This window comes from Rhagoletis zephyria, unplaced genomic scaffold (genome assembly GCF_001687245.7).
Source record: "Rhagoletis zephyria isolate East Lansing unplaced genomic scaffold, Rhagoletis_zephyria_1.1 Rzeph_scaffold_00141, whole genome shotgun sequence".
In the NCBI taxonomy this organism is placed as follows: domain Eukaryota; kingdom Metazoa; phylum Arthropoda; class Insecta; order Diptera; family Tephritidae; genus Rhagoletis; species Rhagoletis zephyria.
Genome location: NW_016157225.1, coordinates 381,407 through 403,989, shown reverse-complemented (window position 1 = coordinate 403,989; position 22,583 = coordinate 381,407). Strand labels below are relative to the sequence as shown.

Sequence of the window (22,583 nt, the reverse complement as noted above, 5' to 3'; positions counted from 1 at the left end):
TCTTAGCGAACGAACTCAACCGTTCAGTTTCTCCCCTTTGTCGCTTATCATATCGATGCCCAATCAGCAAACGACTCACGCTGAGCTTTATTTGTCGCGAGGCAAAGCTCTCGGTGGTGATGCTGCCAGACTGTTTGCAACACTCCCCCCTGGTATACCCTGTGAATCAGGGTGTACCGAAATTAAATCGAGAAGAGCAATTTTGGCAGCAGGTCGCTCATATACGCCACATACAGTCTTAAGCGTTGCACTCCTAACTCTTCCGTCAGGGCTCGTGTGCACTTTAACTACCTTTCCTTTTGGCCAACAGTTTCTTGGATTGTTTTGATCGACTATATAGGCAATGTTGCCAACTTCGATCGGCTTTACGTCATCGAACCACTTACTTCTTTGCGTTATGATGGGAAGGTACTCCGCGACCCAACGCCGCCAGAAGGCGTCGGCAAGTTGCTGAGAAGATCGCCAATTACGTCGCAATAAAACGCCTTCAGTTACTGCTTCAGCAATTGGTTTAACGCCACTCGAGCTACCCAACAAGAAGTGGTTGGGTGTTAGTGCCTCATCGTTTTCATGATCCAATGGGATGTAAGTCAGTGGGCGCGAGTTGACTATCATTTCTGCTTCCATTAAGGCTGCTCGAAGAACTTCGTCGTTCGTTTGTGTGTGGTGCATGATGCGATAGAGTACGTTCCTTATGGAACGTACAAGCCTCTCCCAGGCTCCACCCATGTGGGGAGACGTTGGCGTTATAAAGTGCCATTTAGTTGCTGGTGTCGTAAAGGTCTTGGTCAGTTGATCACGGTCGAGTTGCGCGAATGTGTTTTTTAGTTCTCTTTCCGCGCCCTTAAGATTTGTGCCGTTATCGCTCCAGAATTCTAACGGACTACCTCTCCGTGCCATGAAGTTACGTATGGCGAGAATGCAGGAGTCTGTAGATAGCGAATAGGCAATTTCGATATGCGCGGCTCTCGTAGTTAGACATGTGAATCGGACCCCGTACCTTTTCTCACTGCTTCTCTTCACAGTAACTAGAAGTGGGCCGAAATAATCCACTCCTGTGTAGGAAAACGGACGGCATGAGCAATGCGGCACGTTGGTAGGCGAGCCATTCTTGGAATTTGCGGCTGAGCGCTACGGTTCCTGCAAAGCTGACAGTCGCGCCGGATTTGATTTGCCACAACTCGAAGTTTTGGAATCCAGTATCTCTATCGAGGTTACCTTAGATCAGTGATTCCCAAAGTGGTCAAGGTGGACCCCCAGGGGACCATGAGTTGTAAATGGAGGTCCATGAAANAAGTTGACGGATCTCATTGATGACAGTCTCCAAGCAGCCATGATGGTATTTGATGTGATATTCGTTAACAATCAAGCGTGTAATGTAATGATTGCGTGGTAGCAACACAGGATCTTTTCTCTCATTCAGTTTTACTCGCCCGTCTATTCGCAATACGTTATCGTCGTCAAGGTAAGGTGATAATTTATAAATATCGCTAGACCTTTCGATGCGTTTTCCCTTCAATAACGAAGCTATTGAATCAGCGAAAGCGTTGAGCTGTGCTTTTTTCCAGAGTTGCTTTTCCGCTTTACAAAGATCCTCAGAATCGAGCTCGTTATGCACAACATCGCCGCCTCGCACCATACTAAGCCAGCTTCGAGCACAACTTATGGTTTTTGCAGTAGCACGAAGAAGAGGATTGCACGAAGAAAATCGCTCAGGATTGGCAGTGATGAGATTTGATTGTGCTAATTCGCGGTGGAGGCCCACATACTGCAGGCGAAGTTCTTCAGAAAGCTCCCTCTTCACATTCATCTGCTGGACAGGCCACTCACCCGGTTTCAACTTTAAAAATCAGGGTCCCTGTAGCCAACGGCTTTCATTACAAAAATCTGGATCTCCATGCCATTTTGTTGCTTCATCGGCAACATTGTGGATGGTTGGCACCCAACGCCGAAAGGCGACGAACTGTTTGTATCGGCGATGATCAGCTCGTAGCCAGGCCAAGACGGTGCGCGAGTCGGACCAATATGTGGAAGTGGCAATTGAAATGGAGTGTGATTCTCTGACGTGCTTAGAGAGACGAGCTCCCAAGAGCGCTGCCTTCAATTCCAGCCGAGGAATAGACATCACCTTAAGTGGTGCGACTCTAGTTTTACCAGAAACCATCGCACAATCAACAATTTTACCATCTGAGTAACGCAGGTAGCACACGGCTGCATAGCTTGACTCGCTAGCATCGACAAAGGTATGCAGTTCTATTTGAGGCGGGCTGTCAAACTCGGTGCGTGTGTAGTTGCGTGGAATACGCATGTTTTCAATTTTTGGAATAAGGCGAATCCATCGAAGCCACTTTGTAAACTGCTCGTCAGGAATGCGAGCATCCCAGCCACAACCTGATCTGCATATCTCCTGTAAGATTATTTTGCAAATATCACGTAAAATCCGATGAGTCCAAGCGGATCGTAGATTGTCATCACAAGGCTCAACACTTCACGTTTAGTTGGCCGACGTTGGTAAACTAATAAGTTAGATTCCTTGTACTTGGCTGATACTCTAAAGGCAAAATGGTCTGTAGATGCAATCCACCACATACCTAATACCTTTTGGGTTGGTAGTTCACTTTCGAAATGTAGGCAAAGGGCTTTGTCTGACCTTACATTCAAAGCCTTCAACACGCGGTCTGAATTTGAAAGAAAATTTCGAATATGAAACCCACCTTTGGAATGGATATATTGAACGTTTAGTGCCAACTGAACTGCCTCCTCTTCGGTGTCCACACTGTCTAACATGTCATCAACATAGTGATTTTCCACTATGCATCGAACAGCACGAGAAAATTCATCTCGAAACTCAGCTGCGTTTTTGTTTTTTACAAATTGAGCGCAGCTCGGAGAACATTTCGACCCGAACGTCATCACTGACATGACATAGGTAACCGGCTCTGTATTATTGTGCTCGTACCACAGAAAACGCAGAAAGTTTTGTCCGCAGGACGGATCCGCACCTGATGGAACATCTCTTCTATATCGGCAGTGATGCCGTCGCGCTTTTGTCGAAATTTAAATAAAACGGATAGAAGTGGGGTCGGCAGATCAGGGCCGGCGAAGAGCATAGTGTTAAACGAAACACCGTTTACCGTAGCAGCTGCGTCCCACACCAGGCGAACCTTGCCTGGCTTATTAGCATTACTCACTGCACAAACAGGCTAGTACCAATATCTTTCGGCGGCAGCATCCTCGGATGTCAATCGCCGGGCATATCCTTTCCGCAGATAGTCGGCAATCTTATTTTGAAGCTGCTCAGCAAGATTTCGCGCGATATTTTGCCATAGGCAGGCTGTCTGGCAGCTGCATATTAGGATGCTTCCACAACAAGCTAGTTTGAAAGCGGTCACCTACTCGAACGGTGTGTTGCTCTAGCTATTCTACGGCCAGCTCATCATCTTTAGACATCAACGCTGCGGTATTGGCCACCACACCTAAATTATCGAGACATATGTGGGATTTAACAACCTGAAGAAGTTCTTTATGCTCAGAGCAGTCGCATATGTGATAGACGTAATGAGTTGCACCTTGAAGTGCTATAGATCTGTGGCCTTTGACTGTCCACCCGAGCTTAGTTTTCTCGGCTATAGGCGCGGAGTCATCACCTAATCTGGATTTAATGGCGGATCCAAGGGCGGCGTTGTTTAGCCCAATTAAAAGTTGCGGTGTTACGTTGTTATACGACTGTAATGGTAAGCCCATTAAATATTTAAACTTTGCCTGCAGATTCGCCGCGTCAAGCGATTGGGTGGGCAAATCGAGCTTCTTAACAGAACGTACTGCTTTGAGAGGAAATTTTTCATTCCCGTGTTTGGATGATATGGCAAGGTCGACGGTAACTGAATCGCCTTCGTAGCGATGTGTATCGCCTGTCCAGCGAAGGCAAAGTGGCTGTGGGGTGCCCTTCACATTCATCTGTTGTAGTAGTTCTTCGTCGATTAGAGTGAGAGGAGCCGTCGTCTATAAAGGCATATGTTGACACACTATTAGCACCCGCGTGCAAAACTACAGGTAAGACGCGGAAAAGTGTACCCTCTTCGCCAACGTTATGAGCGTTGATATTAGCCATATGTGTTTTCATGTTGGCTTTACACGTTTGTTCGTTAGTGGTAACCGAAGGTTCGTTGTGCAGTAAAGGGTGGTGGTAGCGAGTACATCCATTTACGTTACAGGTAGCCTTCGATTTGCAGTCAGACCCTAAATGCTTTTTCAAGCACCGGTAGCAGTTTCAGCTGGCGTACGGTGTCCCATTTTTGGCTACGAGACATTTCCTTGAAAGAGTCGCAATTAAACAAAGCACTACAATTTCCCTTACAAACGATACAGCTTACCGTCTTATGATGATGATTAACAGCCCCACGTTTTCGCATCTTCGTTGGCTCAGTTGGTACGAGCACACAGTTGGCTCCTTGTGCCAGATGAAAGAGCCAATCACTGAAAGTCTGAAGGTTGCAGTTTGACAGGCCTTGGTTGTGTACTCCCCAATACATCGGTAGTAATCCAGGCAGCTTCAACACAAGTTTTTGCTCCAATTCAGGGTTGATGAGGTGGCTGGCAAGCCCCGATGCTTTAATAGTTGCACATATATTTTGCACAGCGATGGCAAAGTCCACGATGGTTTCCAGTTGACTTTTCGATGGTGTTGGTAGTTCGCAAATTTGTTGCTGCAGCACGCTAATTATTAGTTCGGGACGCCCGAATCTCATTTGCAACGTTGAAATGATTTGCGGAACACAAGAAGAATGTAGTAGCAGATTCTTAACCGCGTTGCGAGCTGGGCCCTCTAATGCTTGCCGGAGCCTTATCAGGTTTTCCTCGTCGGAAAATCCACAGATCTCGGTTGTTTGATTGTAAGTGGCATAAAAGAGGGGCCATTCCGCTGGCTTGCCATTGTATTTCGGTAGTTCTCTGGGAAGGCATTTACGAGACGCAAGTTGGTCACCCGTCAGACGTCGTCGAGGAGCTACGCCATAGGCAGTGCTGGTTATGGGCGCTAGTGGGGATTGCTGGTTTGGCATACCAGCCGTTTGTTGAGGAAACCATCCTCTATTCTCTGTTGGTAGCGCTTGCAGTTGTTGTTCCAGTGATTCGATTCTGTCTAATAATGTCTGCATTACAGTGGCCGATGCATTGCAAAGTGGTGGCTGACGATTCAATAATCCAGCCAAAAACCACGTTCAAGAGGCGGATGGCATAGGTTCGATGCTCGTTCTCTTGGTGTAGCAACACAGCCTAAATTTAGAGGAGGCTGTATTTGTTGAGTTGACCTATCATTACTGGTAAACAATGTCGGGACTGCAGGCGGATGGTCGACGGGGTCATCCTCCAGACGGATTGCGTCGATCCGATCCAAAAAAGCATGTTGTTCTATCACCAGAGCTTCCCTCTGCTTTAGTATCTCACTCTGTTCCTGTAGCAATTCAGATATGCGCCGAATGTCTTGCGCATTATAATTCGTCGCTTGTGAGGTTGCGGAACATATGGAATGACTAGGGCTGCTGGGGCGATTTCTAGTCAGAAGTTGGGCGTACGTGTTAGTGCGGCCCATTCCTCCTGATCTAGCCTCTAATGGCCACGGTCCTGCGATATTGTTGTTGGGGGGAACACTATACTCCAAATTATTGGAAATGCAATAAGTTGCTAGCGATGACAGTGTATCAACTTCTACATTATTCGCGGACTCCTTGGACTCGATACTTGGCGATTTGTTGGTCGAGGGTGCAGAATTGGCACCGATATTTGCATGAGCTTGCAAATTACGATCCATTAATGAGTGTATGGGCTTGTGGCTCGAAGCTGCAAGATTGGCAGCGCTATTCGCCCCGGCTATTGTATGTTGCGAAGACAAATCCTCCGACATACCGAATTTCGAATACGACGATCAGGAGCCAATAAGAATTTTTTAAATTTTGTAGGCAATAAACTAAACTTTTTAAACCCGGCTTGAGTAAAACAATTAAAAAGTCGATTTCCAATCTTTTATTTCATTAATATTCAACAACCTTCGCCGCAGGTTAAAAAATTCTTAGTTTTGCTGCTGACCCTTTCACTTCATTTTCCGAATGTCGTTTTCTGCTCCCGTTCCTGTGTATCTACCCTCTTAGCGAACGAACTCAACCGTTCAGTTTCTCCCCTTTGTCGCTTATCATATCGATGCCCAATCAGCAAACGACTCACGCTGAGCTTTATTTGTCGCGAGGCAAAGCTCTCGGTGGTGATGCTGCCAGACTGTTTGCAACACCTTTTCTTTATCTTTATCTTTATCTTTATCTTTGTCTTTATCTTTATCTTTATCTTTATCTTTAATCTTTATTTTTATCTTTATCTTTATCTTTTTATCTTTATCTTTTTATCTTTATCTTTTTATCTTTATCTTTTTATCTTTATCTTTTTATCTTTATCTTTTTATCTTTATCTTTTTATCTTTATCTTTTTATCTTTATCTTTTTATCTTTATCTTTTTATCTTTATCTTTTTATCTTTATCTTTTTATCTTTATCTTTTTATCTTTATCTTTTTATCTTTATCTTTTTATCTTTATCTTTTTATCTTTATCTTTTTATCTTTATCTTTTTATCTTTATCTTTTTATCTTTATCTTTTTATCTTTATCTTTTTATCTTTATCTTTTTATCTTTATCTTTTTATCTTTATCTTTTTATCTTTATCTTTTTATCTTTATCTTTTTATCTTTATCTTTTTATCTTTATCTTTTTATCTTTATCTTTTTATCTTTATCTTTTTATCTTTATCTTTTTATCTTTATCTTTTTATCTTTATCTTTTTATCTTTATCTTTTTATCTTTATCTTTTTATCTTTATCTTTTTATCTTTATCTTTTTATCTTTATCTTTTTATCTTTATCTTTTTATCTTTATCTTTTTATCTTTATCTTTTTATCTTTATCTTTTTATCTTTATCTTTTTATTTTTAGCTTTATCTTTTTATCTTTATCTTTTTATCTTTATCTTTTTATCTTTATCTCTTTATCTTTTTCTTTTTATCTTTATCTTTTTATCTTTATCTTTTTATCTTTATCTTTTTATCTTTATCTTTTTATCTTTATCTTTTTATCTTTATCTTTTTATCTTTATCTTTTTATCTTTATCTTTTTATCTTTATCTTTTTATCTTTATCTTTTTATCTTTATCTTTTTATCTTTATCTTTTTATCTTTATCTTTTTATCTTTATCTTTTTATCTTTATCTTTTTATCTTTATCTTTTTATCTTTATCTTTTTATCTTTATCTTTTTATCTTTATCTTTTTATCTTTATCTTTTTATCTTTATCTTTTTATCTTTATCTTTTTATCTTTATCTTTTTATCTTTATCTTTTTATCTTTATCTTTTTATCTTTATCTTTTTATCTTTATCTTTTTATCTTTATCTTTTTATCTTTATCTTTTTATCTTTATCTTTTTATCTTTATTTTTTTATCTTTATCTTTTTATCTTTATATCTTTATCTTTATCTTTATCTTTATCTTTATCTTTATCTTCACTTTCATCTTCATCTTCATCTACATTTTCATATTCATCTTCATCTTCATCTTCATCTGCATTTTCATATTCATCTTCATCTTTATCTTTATCTTTTCGTTTATCCTGATCTTGATTTTTATTCCTTTTTCATCTATACATATATTCACCCACACCTTTGTAATTCAGTATCAATATTAAAGCATACATTTATTTCCCGCCCAACTATGTCATGTATGGCATTGGTATTGGTGTAAATTTTGAATTGATTTTTTCGCTTTATGTTGCGCAAATTTGAAATTGCCTGCACATCAGCTTCAAAATACCTTTCTAATGATATATATACCTTATACCTTAGAAGCATAGTTTAGCCGTAAAAGGGGTGTAAAAGAAACATGATTTCCTATTTATATACATATATGATGATTTATATATATGATGATGATGATGGTATGATATACGACACGAACATTTACCATGTTTATCTTTATCTTTATCTTTATCTTTATCTTTATCTTTATCTTTATCTTTATCTTTATCTTTATCTTTATCTTTATCTTTATCTTCATCATCATCATCATCATCATCATCATCATCTTCATCTTCATCTGCATTTTCATATTCATCTTCATCTTTATCTTTATCTTTTCGTTTATCCTGATCTTGATTTTTATTCTTTTTTCATCTATACATATATTCACCCACACCTTTGTAATTCAGTATCAATATTAAAGCATACATTTAGGAGGCATTTCCCGCCCAACTATGTCATGTATGGCATTGGTATTGGTGTAAATTTTGAATTGATTTTTTCGCTTTATGTTGCGCAAATTTGAAATGATGGTATGATATAGGACACGAACATTTACCATGTTCGTCTACCTGTACGGTGATCAAGAAAGAATGACTGAATAATAAATGAAAAATTATTCGTTATTCGGTATTGCTTGAATCATGAATGAAAATTTATTCTTCATTCGAAATTACTTGAATGATGAATACAAATTTATTCGTTATTTGAAATTATTGTTTAGAATAAAAGTGTATTTTTCATCCGAAATTACTTGAATGATGAATAAAAATTTATTCGTCATTTGAAATTACTTGATTGATGAATAAAATTTATTTTTCATTCTCAATTACTTGAATGATGAATAAAAATTTATTCTTCATCCCAAGTTACTTGAATGAAGAATAACAATTTATTATTCATTCGAAATTACTTGAATGACGAATAATAATTTATTCGTTATTTGAAATTACTTAAATTTACTTAAAATTTGAATAAAGATTTATTCATCATTTGAAAGTACTTGAATGAAGAATAAAAATTTATTCGTCATTCAAAATTGTTTAAATGATGAATGAAAACTTATTCTTATTATTTCCATTCAATTATTCATTTTCCTGATTACACCCATGCCACATATGTACATATCCAATGCCTTTCATAAACGTATTGGTAGGAATAACGAGCAGTTGGGGAAATTTATTAATGCTTTGAAATTTCAGCAAGCGTTGTCGGAGATGACAATGCAATCAATAATCGCGTTCTAGGTGCTCACGATATTCACGATTTGCAGTTTTTTTTGCAGGAAAGCGTTCCAGGTGCCAAAAAACCTGTAAGTCAAACCACTTTTGTGAGAGTAACTTGCTCTCTCTCTCAGTCAGAAGTTGCACGTTTTAGTCCGAAGTTTTTCTTCCTGCAAGTTAATGAAAAGTGTCAAACGATAGGCAGGGTTGCATTTGTAAACAAAAACAGCACCTTAAGCGCCACAGAGACAATCAAATAAATACGTCAAGCATTGCATAGGTATGAGGTTGGCTCGTGTCTTGCCCGCAAACGCTCAAATAAACTCATCAATTCAACAAACAATTTCTTCTTCTTGTCCGCGCACTTGCTCACCACGACGATCAGAAGGCAAGTGCGCTTGTTTTTTGTCAAGCATAACGCGGGAGGGTTGATAAAGATATTTGATCGTCTCCATGGCGGTTTACATTAAAAAAAAATGGAAGTAGTTACAGGAAAAGTGTTTTTTCGCGTTCCAGGTGCTTTTTATTGTTTCGCTCTCGCTCCTCTCTTTCAAGAGAGTAATTTTGTTATTTGACAGTTTTACAGGTTTTTACACGAAGTTATCTGGAACGCAACTAATGCTCGTCGTCTCGTTGCAACTCGGAAGCGTAAGAAATATTAGGGCTGTTCAGGATGTTTTAGAAAAGGTCTTGGATTTGCAGTTGGCATTGCATTTGCAAATTTTATGCTTGCTGCCATGGCAAACCTGTGCGTTTTATTGTTGTGAATTTACAAATGCAGCAAAACCATGCACAAGTTCCTGAACAGCCCTATTGTGATTATGCCCATCTACACATAGGTGTCGACGTGGGATGAAGAGGCCGATATTTTGGATTATCGTCGCTCATAGTGTTTCTCAGTGACCACTTGTTCAACTATTTAATTAATTTGGATATTGATTTTTTGTTGTTTAATATTTTATTGTAGTTCTATATACATAATATACTGAAATTCCGATTATTATTTATCATGTACTTTCCTTATCTTATCTTATTACATTAAACGAGCAATTCTTGTATATCAACTTATATATCCATGACGTTCTCGGGATTGGCTCTAACGATTTTAATGAAATTTTGTATACAGATACTGTTTTGCGTTTTAAGGTTATCTAAGGTTTAAGGTTGCCACCAATTCAAAATTAGTTACAAATTAATTAAAACATCATAATATGGGTATCAAATGGAAGGTATTTTAAAATTCCCCAATGCAAACATTTTTTTAATAGGGTTGCCACTTATTTTGAATCGCATATTTGCAAAAAGATTAATCAGCTATCAATATGTTTTATGACTGATATTTTTTTTTCAATTTAATAGACAATAACAATACTTTTGCTTTTATTTCAGATTGTTTTTGAAGGCGACGAACTTATTTTTAAGTGTCGTGCCCCTCGTGTTGCCATTGGAGTACCCCGAGAATCCGAAGATATTCCATCAACGCAAGCTCACATATTTTGGGGTTGGTCGCAAAAAATTCGCGTACCAAATTCCACTGAAGACATCGTATTCAACGATCCTGAAAAAGAGTTTAATGACATTGATATCTCAACAAGGCACTTCTCAGATTCGGGTATACTTAATTCTATTCTCAAAATTGGAAAAATAAGTAAGAGCCACTCTGGGATGTGGGACTGCACTCTGAATTCACAACAGGCAAATTTATCTAAATCGATTGCAGTAATGGTAATAGCAAAAGATACTCAATACTGCCAGGCAACTGTAGTTCACACAAATAAAGGGACATATTATTGGCCTCAAGCAATACGTGGAGAAAATGTGAGCTTAGTTTGTGCCGAAAATGAAAATGAAAAGCTTATAGCCACATATAATTGCAATCAACACGGAGAATGGGAGAACTTAGAAACGGGCACTTGCCCATTTGTGAGTGAAACTACTAGAATACTTGAACAGTTTTCAAAAATGAATTTTACATTAACTAAAAGTAGTTCTTACGAAATAACTGAACGACTTCATAATTTCACACGTACGCAATTATATTTAAATAATATTAAGGATCCGATGGATTTAGAGTTTATTGTACGTACATTAAGAAAATATGATTATTATGCCACCAATCAACAAGATATTTCATACCTAATACTTAGTATAGTATCACAACTCTTATTGTTACCAAAAAGCCTATTTGAGGAGGCACAATTTCAGTATGAAACCAGCCTTAATATGTTAAATATAATGGAAAAATCCTCATCGAGTATTCAATCATTCCCGTCTCCATCTCAAGAAATCTCAGTAGAGCCATGGTCTATTCCGAGGAATATATTCGTGGACTTTTTCAATATTCACGTGGATTCTTTTACAGGTATATCATGTATCTGGCTAAATAATGTTAATAATGTGGGAAGGCGTAATTTTGAATGCAACACTTCCAATGATACTTTTCCGATTTTCGAAAGATATATAGATGCTGCTATACAGATACCAGTAAACGCACTATTTGGTAAATCTGAAAAATCGATTAGACTCATGATTGCAGTGTTTCGTAACGGAAATCTCTTTGGTTACAACGGCAGAAATAACAGTTTGCCTGAGGCAAGCAGATTTATTTTGACGTCTGTCGTGATTGGTGCCAAAATAGCAAAAGATTCTATTCAGACGCAGCCTTTAGTCGATATAAGTGATAAAATCTTCATAATATTAAGAGCTCACCCTTATCATAACGAAATAAGCTCACCGACTCCAGCGTGGTGGGATAGTGATATAAATGACTGGAACCCTCAAGAATGTCGCAAATTGTATTTGCATCGTGGCTTATTGCTGTTTACATGCAGACGCCTGGGCTACTATGGTCTTCTTCAACGACGTGAGTACCTCAACGTCTACACAACCGAAGGTTCGGGAGCAACGTTCAGATTTGCTCCCCTAAGCATATACTTGGGGAGTATAATAGTGTTTTGTTGTTCGTGGTTAAACATTGCAACGTTCATAGTTTTTCGTGAAGCGATACGAATGAATCGGCAACAAAGACACTCGCTTGTGAACATTTGGCTCTCTGTTTCGTCATTGGCGGCAGTATTTGCTATTGGAATTTATGAAACGGAATATCCGCATATTTGCAGGATAGTTGGAATTCTTTTGCATTACTTTTCTTTATCTGTGTTACTATGGCTGTGCGTTTGTCTAAGCAATTTGTACAAAGGGCTGTCCAAAAATCATCGAGTAACCGCTGACCCCAACCTATCCAGAGAAAACAAAGTAACGAAACCAATACTTAGCATATATTTAGTTGGTTGGGGAATAGGAATGATAATTTGCGGTATATCGAGTGCAGTAAATATCAATGAATACGCCTCGTATTCATTTTGTTTCCTACACAATTCATCGTCGTTCAATGCGTTATTTGTGCCAGCAATAATACTTCTAATTTTCCTCGGAATACTTATGTTGTGTGTTTACTGCCACATGAACCATAGAGCGATCAATGTTCTGGCAAATAAACAGTTTGCAGATAATACGATCACTACAGAAAATATTGATTTAGACTGGCTCGATTTAAAGCAAAGCACAGGAGCAAGAGTAAATCATTATTATACTGGCATCGAACAATATAGGAGCCTCACCCTTAGTAATACTGCTAGCAGCATAGTGGATGACTTCGAAAGATCGAATATAACACATTTGCGGGCTCATTTGTTATTTTTGATACTATTCATTATCTCATGGATATCAGCGGCACTGTTTGTGTATCAGACAGCTGAAAATTCGACGAGCCATCGAATGTACAGTGTAGTTTTTGCAATATCGTGTACTTTGCTGGGCTTTTTTTTGATACTCTTTTACACTTTGTCCAGAAATGATACAAAAAGCGCATGGAGCCGAAGGTTTTGCTTTGCTAATGCCATATGCAAAGCTCACGAACATAGTAAGTATGATACCAATGTACCTTCAAACATGCCTGCAAACAAAACTTCCGCTGTTTATGATGTAAGCGTATCCGGGTCCAGGTCCAACAGCCAATGTTCAAGGCAACGTAGTAGCAGCGTTCGAAGTATGAAGAGCAATTCGCATAAGAATGAACAACTTCTTCAGAGTATTGATTGCCCCTTACTGGGCACTGTCTCATCGAACATAAACCAACCACCCATCATCAACAATCATCACATGACCGCAAACAGTCTTGCTACAGTACCCCTAACATGCGAAATACCCAGCGCTGAGGTTTTCTACAATCCAAATCAAATAATCGTTGCACGTAAGTTTTTTAAAAAGCAAAAGCGTTTGGCCAAGCGTAATAATTTCGAGCTGCAACGACAAGTAGAGCGCATTGACTACATGGATAATGTTAGTGACATATCGTCTTTAACTGGCAGTGAAAATGGACACATCTATTCAAAACGACATAATGCCATTACCCTCTTAAGAGGTGGTAGCAAAGTTAACAATACAAATATATACTATAAACCAGGAGGGAATTTGCACTCCGTTCCAAAGTCGCCGCATTACACACCAATCGAACATTTTCGCGATGGCATCGCTTTGTCTAGAATAAATTCGGACAGCTCTACTCAAACTCGTACAATTGCAACCGATTTTGTTGCCAATATCTATACTAATATACCTGAGACGAAGGAACCAAAGCATGAAGTGATTAAGGTTAGGAATTCAAATCGCTCTTGTAAACCAAGTCGTGTGGAAACTCTAAGCGAGCACGAAGAAATTGAAGGTGAACAAAATTTTTCAGATGAACAGAACGTTCCGTTATGTCAAAATGCATTAGCAGTATCGACAGCAATTAAGTCAATTACTAAGGAGGAATCAAAATTAAATCCACAATCCCCAATACCGCCACAGCCTCCGGAATCTGTAGCGGTACCAACGAAATTAGTGGAGACTGGAGATGTAGAGGCAATGAACATTGTTGGTTTACCAAGTCTTGAAAGTAACACCAAAGGCCAATCCATAGTGGAAAATAACTTTGATTTAAAAATGAATGATGTTTATATTTCGAAGCCACTTCATATTACAAATAATGTAAAGGTGGATGAATACGCTCCATCTGGTTTTTTAATTCGTTTCAACTTAAAACACTCCAAATCACTCAACAATCTTCATGATTCTGCCAATTCCTCAAATCGATTTTTACAAAATCAGTCATCTATTCTCAATTTGGAAAGTTGTAGAGTTGGATCTTGGAACGGAAGTTCCATAAGTATACCTTTTGCAGCGAGTAACAACCAAAGATTTTCAAATCAAATAAAAATTTCTGAAAAGTTTGAATCTGCCAGTGAAAGTAATGTATTTAAAATGCCACACACCAACGCTATGCATTCAATTAGTCCAACGAATGAAAGTGATTTAAATTATCAGAATTCAGAAATTAGTATACGAAGTCACGGATTATATGAACCACAACCAGACAACGACCTAAACATTACCCTAACTGAAGAGTTTCCATATCAGTCATCGAACACCAGTGACGGGGAAGATCCCTTAAATGACTTTGATGATGATATTACGAAAACTGAAAATTCAATGGTGCATTTAATAAGTGAAAATGATCCATCAATTGATGAACTATATGAAGCTATAAAGCATCACAATACTCCTGTTATTAATCCAAGTCTGAAAACGAGCAATGAGGATCATGTTGTAATTCCGGTAGATATGTTAATCACACCATTTGCGGCGGCAGCATCAGTGTCGACAAGTGTGGCGTCACCGTCTCAACGGATGTCGACATTTCCATCTTCAAATTTGTTGTCGAAGTCTTTTGCGGAAACATCCAATGACACGATAGAGGACGACAGTAGTCAAAGTAGTATTATTTCATATATTGATCAAAAAAATCTTAAAAGCTAGGACTGAAAATATCGTTGTTAATAAGTATAAAATATTGTTTATAAGTGTAAAATATTTAGAATACTCATAGTTTCCTAATAAAGTTAAGACCACATTAAAATTGTCTTTGCGTTATGTTTTTAAAATTGAGGAAATATCATGTAGCGATGTTGCATCGCAGCATGCTTCTGTGCCAAATAGTAGCGTTAACGCTACGTCAAATGCAGAAATAACACCAACAATAGGCCTATGCCTATTTGTTTGTGTGAAACACGAAAATGATAGTTTCTTCGTTTTCTGCAGGCAACTTCACTTCCCAACGCCTTGTCAAAATCGGATTTTCCAACCGCTCGAGTGTTGTCGCCTCGTTGTTTCGGTATGCGTCATACAAATTGTGTGTACATCAGGGTTGCCACTGACGAAAAAAAATATTTACCATCCACTTGTAAAAAATCTACCAAATCTGGGAAATATCTACCAATAACTTTTTTATAATTATTTTAACAAAAACCATAGTTTTGTTATTTTTTTATTTATTTTAATTAAAACTAGTTTTTTTATTTTTTTTAGTTATTTCAATAAGAATTAAAATTGTTTTTAAGAACTTTTTATTTGACTAGTTATACGGTATTTGAGTCATATTATTGGCATATTCTCAGTTTTCTTCAACCAAAAGCGGGAGTAATGAAACTAAAGGCAACAATGAAACTTCATTATTTGAAAAACTTCAACTCGAGTTATTATAGGCAAATACTGTGACTCAAAAAAGTAATTTTTTTTTTAATATTCGCAATATTTTTCGAGTAAAAATTTTGTATTGTTTAAACTAAATCCAAAAAAATCGGGGATTCAAACTATATACAAAATATAGAAAAATTCTAAAAATTTTCGTCTAAATTTCGAATTTTTTTTAATCTGAATTTTTAGAACAATTTAAGGTATGGAGTTTTAAAGCAAATACTATTTGAGTATAGCCAACAATGTGCTGCTTAAAATTCCCGTTGATTTTTTTTTATTTTTTTTCCATTAATAAAAAATGGCGTTGATTTATTTTTTTTTGCGAACAATCATAGTGCGTAATTACATACCTGTCATTTTTTTCTTTATATTTAAATAACCATTTAAAATATTTAGGCAATCAAAAGTTCCTCGGGATTCCAGTAAAATTAGTTTTGAATGGAGCGCGATATGTTCGCCTTATATCGATATACATTTATACGTATGTAATTATATAAAAAGTATACAAAAAAAATTTATAATATATGTATTTGAAGATAACTACGAAAAATAAATCGGGAACGGAAAGTTCATCAAAAATCTACCAAAATGAGAAAAAATTTACCTTTTTACCAACCCAAATTTTTTCTACCAATTTTGGTAACAATTTACCAAAGTGCCAACCTTATGTACATGTAAATTTTTTGACAGTCAGACAACGCTAACGCTTTTTTTTAGGTATGGCGGTTACACACTCATTATTTTTTTCACTCTCCCGAAAACTTTGACTTTTGAAAGTTTGGCGTCAAATTGGCTTCTACCTGTTTTTAATGTACCTTGAGTTTGAACGATACTAACATTTTGCAATGTATGTAGTTTGCATTTACAGAATATTGTGAAAATAACAACAAAACAATAACTTGAAATTTTAGTAACCGTGGAGTGCGCGCCTTTTTCCTCTATCAATTGAAGCACCTCTTTGAAAACTACTGGGACTTGCGAAAAATTGAAGAGCTGCGCAAGCTTTAAGGAGCGGAGGTATTGAAGTTGAACGAAGTCATTCCTTTGTGTATTAACCACCATGCTTTAGCTTCCTTTGGAATGCGCTTTGAATCTGAACACAAACAGATAATACATGAAAAGCCTTTAAAGCATTAACTTTTGTTTACAGTGCAGGCTGTATCGCCAGGGTTGTTATACAGGGCTATCAACCGAATCCTTCGTAGAAAATCTACGAATTCGAAAAACATTTTATCACTGAATGAACTGAGTGAACTCGAAAAAATCGTTGCCAGCTTCGAATGCTGATTCGAAATCAGTTAGTGCAAAGGAAACAATAGACGTTTATGTATGCCCACGCTGCCCCTGCAGTCGCAATGGACGAGTGAGCAAAGCACTAGACTGCCAATTGAGAGATCCGAGTTCGACGAGTCCGAGTTGTCGGACAGCGGAGCTTTTTTTCCTATTTTTATTTAATTCTTGTTTCTTTTTTAATATTTTTTTTAGTTTAGATTTTATTCTTTTAAAGAGAAAAAAAAAATTTTTTATTAATTTTTATGATATTAAAGTAATTAGGTTTCTTTCCCCAAATAAATTGTTGTCGCCTTCTCTTTCTCACTGGATCTTCACGGCTATAGTCAGGCCGATACTGTTCCATGTAGTGCCGGTTTGGTGGACAGCATTAGAGAAGAAAACATTTGTTAAGAGTATAGAAAGTGTATATAGGCTATCAGTGATCGGCATGCCAGGGGCAATTAGGACTACACCGACGGCGGCACTCTATACCTTGTTGCTCTCTTGCCGGCGGACCTATCGGCCAAGAATATAGCATGGAAAACTACCGCCAGGCTTTATGCTACGGGTCAGTTTTGTGTGCAGGTCTTCTTTTGGATACCACAGACGAGTCAGACCAGCAATAAAACACTGGAGAGTCTTCATATTTATTGGCTCACCCATTACTTGTGCGAGCAAGCCAGCGGCACAAAGCTCCAGCTTGGGCACAGTTAGCGTCTTCAAGGGAGCGACGCGGCCTTCGAACAAAGTAGATGTACTTAAATGTTGTCATCTCCGACTGAACGAGCGTAAACACAAACACCAAATGCTTCGAGACTGGCGTCACAAAATGCTTAAATTTCATTAGGGGCGCCAGGCAAGGCGAATTTATACAAGGTGGTATTACTGGCGAATTTAGATTTCAACAACGACAACCACATGTATTTTGTATGGAGAATGTTATGTCAAATCTCAATTCGCTCCAAAGTTTACATGTATTTTGTTTTTGCTCTTGATGGGTGTGCAGTCAAATCAGTAAAAGCAAAAACAAAATACATGTAAGGCGAAGAAATCAGCTGATTTTACAACACCACCTTGTTTAAATTCCCCTTGGGCGGCAGGCTGCAATATGTAACTGTCATCCCTAAATTGGCGCCTCAAGCGCCAAGCAACTGTCAAAAATCCTCATGCCCATACAATTTGTATGAAGCATCCCACAATAACGCGGCGCTAACGCCGAGCAAATGGAATTTTCATTTTTGACAGGGCGTTACGTGCTGAAGTTGGATGCAGAAGACGAAAAGAAAGAGAACGGACAAAGAAGTGAAAAAGGAAACGAGAATAAAAACGAGAGGACATGAGAAAACGTCAAAATTGACGACGCGTTGATTTGGGTATAGCGCGCGATGACACTCGTTGACAATGGATAACGCAACGCTTAGCGCTCCAATTTAGGGACGGCAGTCACGCTGAAATGATGAGTACTGAACTTCTCCGAAGGCCGACCAATCGGTGTCAAGTAAGAGCGGCGAGCTCTCATCCCATTCGAGCTTATCCAAGGCGAATTTATACAAGGTGGTGTTGATGGCGAATTTATATTTTCGCCGCGGTACTTCCGAAAGTCATAATGATGTGTTTGTTGTAAACACATCGTTTTGACATTAAGAAGTACCGCGGCGAAAATCTAAATTCGCCATCAACACCGCCTTGAGCTTATCTCTCCACATGCGCTATAACAGGATTTTCGCCCTGGTCAGCGTGGGGCCGATCAAACCAAGCGGGTCATAGCAACAGCTATAGTAGATAGTATGGAGCGTTTAGAGTTCCTGATGGTATTTCATTTGGTATTATGGCGCTAATTCGATGAAGAATAGCGCTATTGTGAATCTCGCTCGTTTAGGTTGTTCGCAATAGTATATTTTTACCCTTGAGAAGCTTTGTTTACAGATCGAGTAAACTAAATAGTAGGGGTATTCTCTGAGTCTTGCAAAGCCCTTGCACGGTGCACGGATTGCACGGTTTGCAAAGCTGTCCCATACGAAAACCGGTTTTTACCGTGCAATCCGTGCAATCTGTGCACCATGCAAGGGCTTTGCAAGACTCAGAGAATACCCCTATTGTGCTTATACATATGTACATATGTAAATATATGCAAGTTAAAACGAAATAAAAAAGAAAGCGAGTTTATAAAAACGTGGTAAAAATAAGTACAACGGAGTTCTGGTTCAACGATTCGTCAGAGGATAGGAGCTAAGAAAACTGGCCAGGAGCAGAAAACGTTTGATAGAGTTTAAGTGTAGTCTTTCGAATATATTTTGACATAAAATATATTTAAGAAATTTTGTGATCCAAATCTATTTAAAATATATTAAAACTATAAACAGCTCTTTGATTTGGTTCTCAGAAATCGTGCCAACAGAATTTTGGGATTTTCTTTCATAAGTAAAACCAGTCGTTCGAGCTTGTGTTTAGTATTCACGACGTTAGAACTGCATAAAATTAATAAAAAATGTTTAAAATTAGTGTCTAGCCGCCAAAAAGTAAGAAAACCAATGCAAAATCATACATTTTTCACAATTTTCTAACACTTCCCTACACCAACGAAAGCAAAATTGTGTTCGACAGAAAATTCGATAATCAACGAAAATTTCGACACGCTTGCATAGCCCATAGTACTAAATTCACTTTCGATCTTCGATAGCCAGCGAAGATCGAAAATCGAATGCAACTCATAATAAGGGCCATAGTCCTTATCTTATTCAATGTTAAGAAAATAGTTCAATCGAAATCACATTTCTTAGTTGTACTCATAGTAGTAAAAATATGCAGCTTCTGCTGACTATAAAGGTGTTGTAATGAATAGAATTGGTTAATAAACAGTAACCGTACATTTTTAATATTAAAAGTATTTTTGTAACGTAACAATTTAACAATCCAATGAAAAGAAATCGAAGGATTTAGGAATTCAGCGATTAATTCAAGGATAATCGTAACAATACTTACAGTAACGACATTTTAGCATTCTTTTTTTATTTCCCTTTCGTTTATTTAATATTTTTTATTTGTTTATGAAAGTGTAGCTCGTTATCTAACTAATCTTTAAACATTCTGGGTATGCAGATTTGTGACAATTCAATTTTATTTGAATGAAGTGCAAATTTTAAGTAACTAGGACTTACTATTGATTTTTGGAAATTTTTTGTAGAAGGTGTTGCGGATTTTATCCATACAAAAAAATTTTCGAAAATACTTTGTTTGGAAGAAAATGCGTGAACAAAAAGTTGTTAAAAATCAGCACTTACCTATGTAGCTACTTCAAACTTGCACTTTATTATACTAAAATTTAAATAACTGCGAACTCAAAAAGGATTAAAATATTTGGTTAAACAGTTTCAAATTTTGATGAACATTTGTTAAAATTGCGGAAAAAGTAAAAAGAATCTGCCAAAAACGGCAGATGCCGATTCTTTTGGCCGATACTAGCCGATGCCGATGCCGATTAATCGGTCGGACTCTACTACCGTCATTAAATTTGAGAAGAGTTTCCTTGTCCGCATCTGACATATGAATGATGAAGAACAACGGGGTTGTTGGAACACCATTTTCGTAGATGAAAATTTCCGCGGCTAGTAGGCTAGTAGTTTGATTCATAATCTCGCGTACAGCGGCGGATCCAGAATTTTCTGATGGGGGTTTTGCGGGAAATTTTGCCCCATATTCTAATTACCTTAATCGAGCAATTTGTGTGTATATGTATATGTATCCATAAGTTTCTCGGCAACGGCTCTAACGTAGCAAAATGACAAATCGTTTTAAAAAGACTTTCGAAGTTGTATTTCTTCCAATTGTCAAAAACTTTTTATTTGTCACGGGGAAAATACCGTAAAAATTATTTGTATCGTGCGAATATCTATAGAAATTATCAGGGTTTGAAAAGCTGTTAGCACAGCGACAACAGCCAAGCATTTGCTTTTTTATAAATTGTTGTTGCTTTGCTAGCCGGCAATTACAAGTACCTGATGAAGATCTTGCAGAAGCAATGAGCTTAGCCGACGACGCTTTAAAGGTATTTGAAGAAATGCGACAAGATGCAGAAAAAAACTTTAATTTGCTTTTCGAACACGTAGAAGAAGTATGCACCAACCTAGGTACAGAAATCAAAGTACCGCGATACAGCAGTCGCCAAAAGAATCGCTTTAATGTGAAAACCGGAGACGCCGAGGCATACTATCGCATAAAATGGAACAGAATAAATAGAACACAAAAAAAGTTACGCTGTAAAAAATATAAAATCATAAATAAACTAGAAATCTAAACCCAAAAGTACAAAAAACTAAAGAAATCACCAAATATTTAAAGTCAAAACATAATTCTAGCGAAAAGTTGGGAAGAAGACTGGAAATCTAAATCTTATATATAATAATAAAATTATAGTTTAATAAAACTAAAACCTCCCTATTATAATTGCCATTCGTACTGTCATCAGCTATGTAACTTGAGAGCAGAAATCGCTGCATCTTTTAGGCGCATCAATATTACATAGTTACATCCCGAGCAGAGACCGGCTTTGAGTACTAATAAAATTAGTGTACTTATTCATGATCCATAAAAATTAGTGCAAATGAGCACTTACACTAATTCAAAAAATGACTAAGGCTTTCTGCACATTGGTCGTCCAATCATAGTTGCTTCATCGGCACAATCATGATGCAACGATTACATGACGACTACACTTTCGCACACTCGGTCGTGATATTTCAATTCATTTGGCGTCTAAAAATTCACTTAAAGCAGGTATTTTCTGTTTTTCTGGTGGATATTTTCGCGAAATATTTACAAAAACCTGCAATTTTTAAAATATAGACTGTGCTGCAACAATTCTAGACATCATTTTTCAGTAATATCTCTTCTTTTCTTTTCCTGAAATGTGTTTTGTGCATGCACACAGAGACTTTTTACAATTTCGTCATATATAGTTAAAACGCTCACATTTATTGAATTTAATTGCAATTATCCACTTTTTAATAATTTCCACAGATTTTATGCAAAAAAATACTAACTTTTATACAAATATTAACTTTTTCACTAATTTTTCCCCATAAAATGTAAACAAACAATGTGTGCACAACGATTAGCAAACGACAGTGCCGTACTTATCCGTTACTGCATCTTCTACGATTTGCCGATAACTAGCCATCAAGTGTGCAGATCTCCTTTGAAATGCATGTGCTTAGGTCCAAAATTTCAGGGCGAGACGATAATATAACTATGATTGGACGACAAGTGTGCAGATAGCCTAAGAGTAATTTCCACCAAAACAAGAACACACTCAAAATATACTAGCTCTTATTTGTGGCGGCAATTTTTGTCTCTATCGAGTATAGTCTACCCAGCTGGATTTTACTCATTTGGTCGAGTGAGAGGCTGAAAATAATTTCAATGAGTTTAATATTATTTGTGTTCTGCTTTGTTCTACATCAGTGTTGGCATTTTTGGTACAATTGTACTTTTTTGATACAATTTCGTTTACTACGCAGTACTTTTTAGTACAATTTGTGATGAATACTATAAATATATAATAAATACGTAGCTCTGAAAAATCACTCGGGAATTCGTTTTATCTTTTTGTCCTCGCCTTCTCGTTTTTGCCTTTGTAAGTTTTGAAAAAAGGTTTTGAAATAACCATTATAACATAGCAAAAGG

General features: G+C 37.3%; 1 protein-coding gene across 1 annotated transcript in view; it reads left to right on the top strand.

Moving 5' to 3' along the window:
- The window catches only part of Remo (Remoulade), a 68,083-nt gene extending 53,071 nt beyond the window's left edge, over positions 1-15,012 (top strand). The window contains exon 4 of the mRNA XM_017638246.1: positions 10,443-15,012. Coding sequence (XP_017493735.1) covers positions 10,443-14,912 — 4,470 coding nt within the window. The 3' untranslated portion in view covers positions 14,913-15,012. The remainder of the gene's footprint in view (positions 1-10,442) is intronic.
- The last annotated feature ends 7,571 nt before the right edge of the window (positions 15,013-22,583 follow it).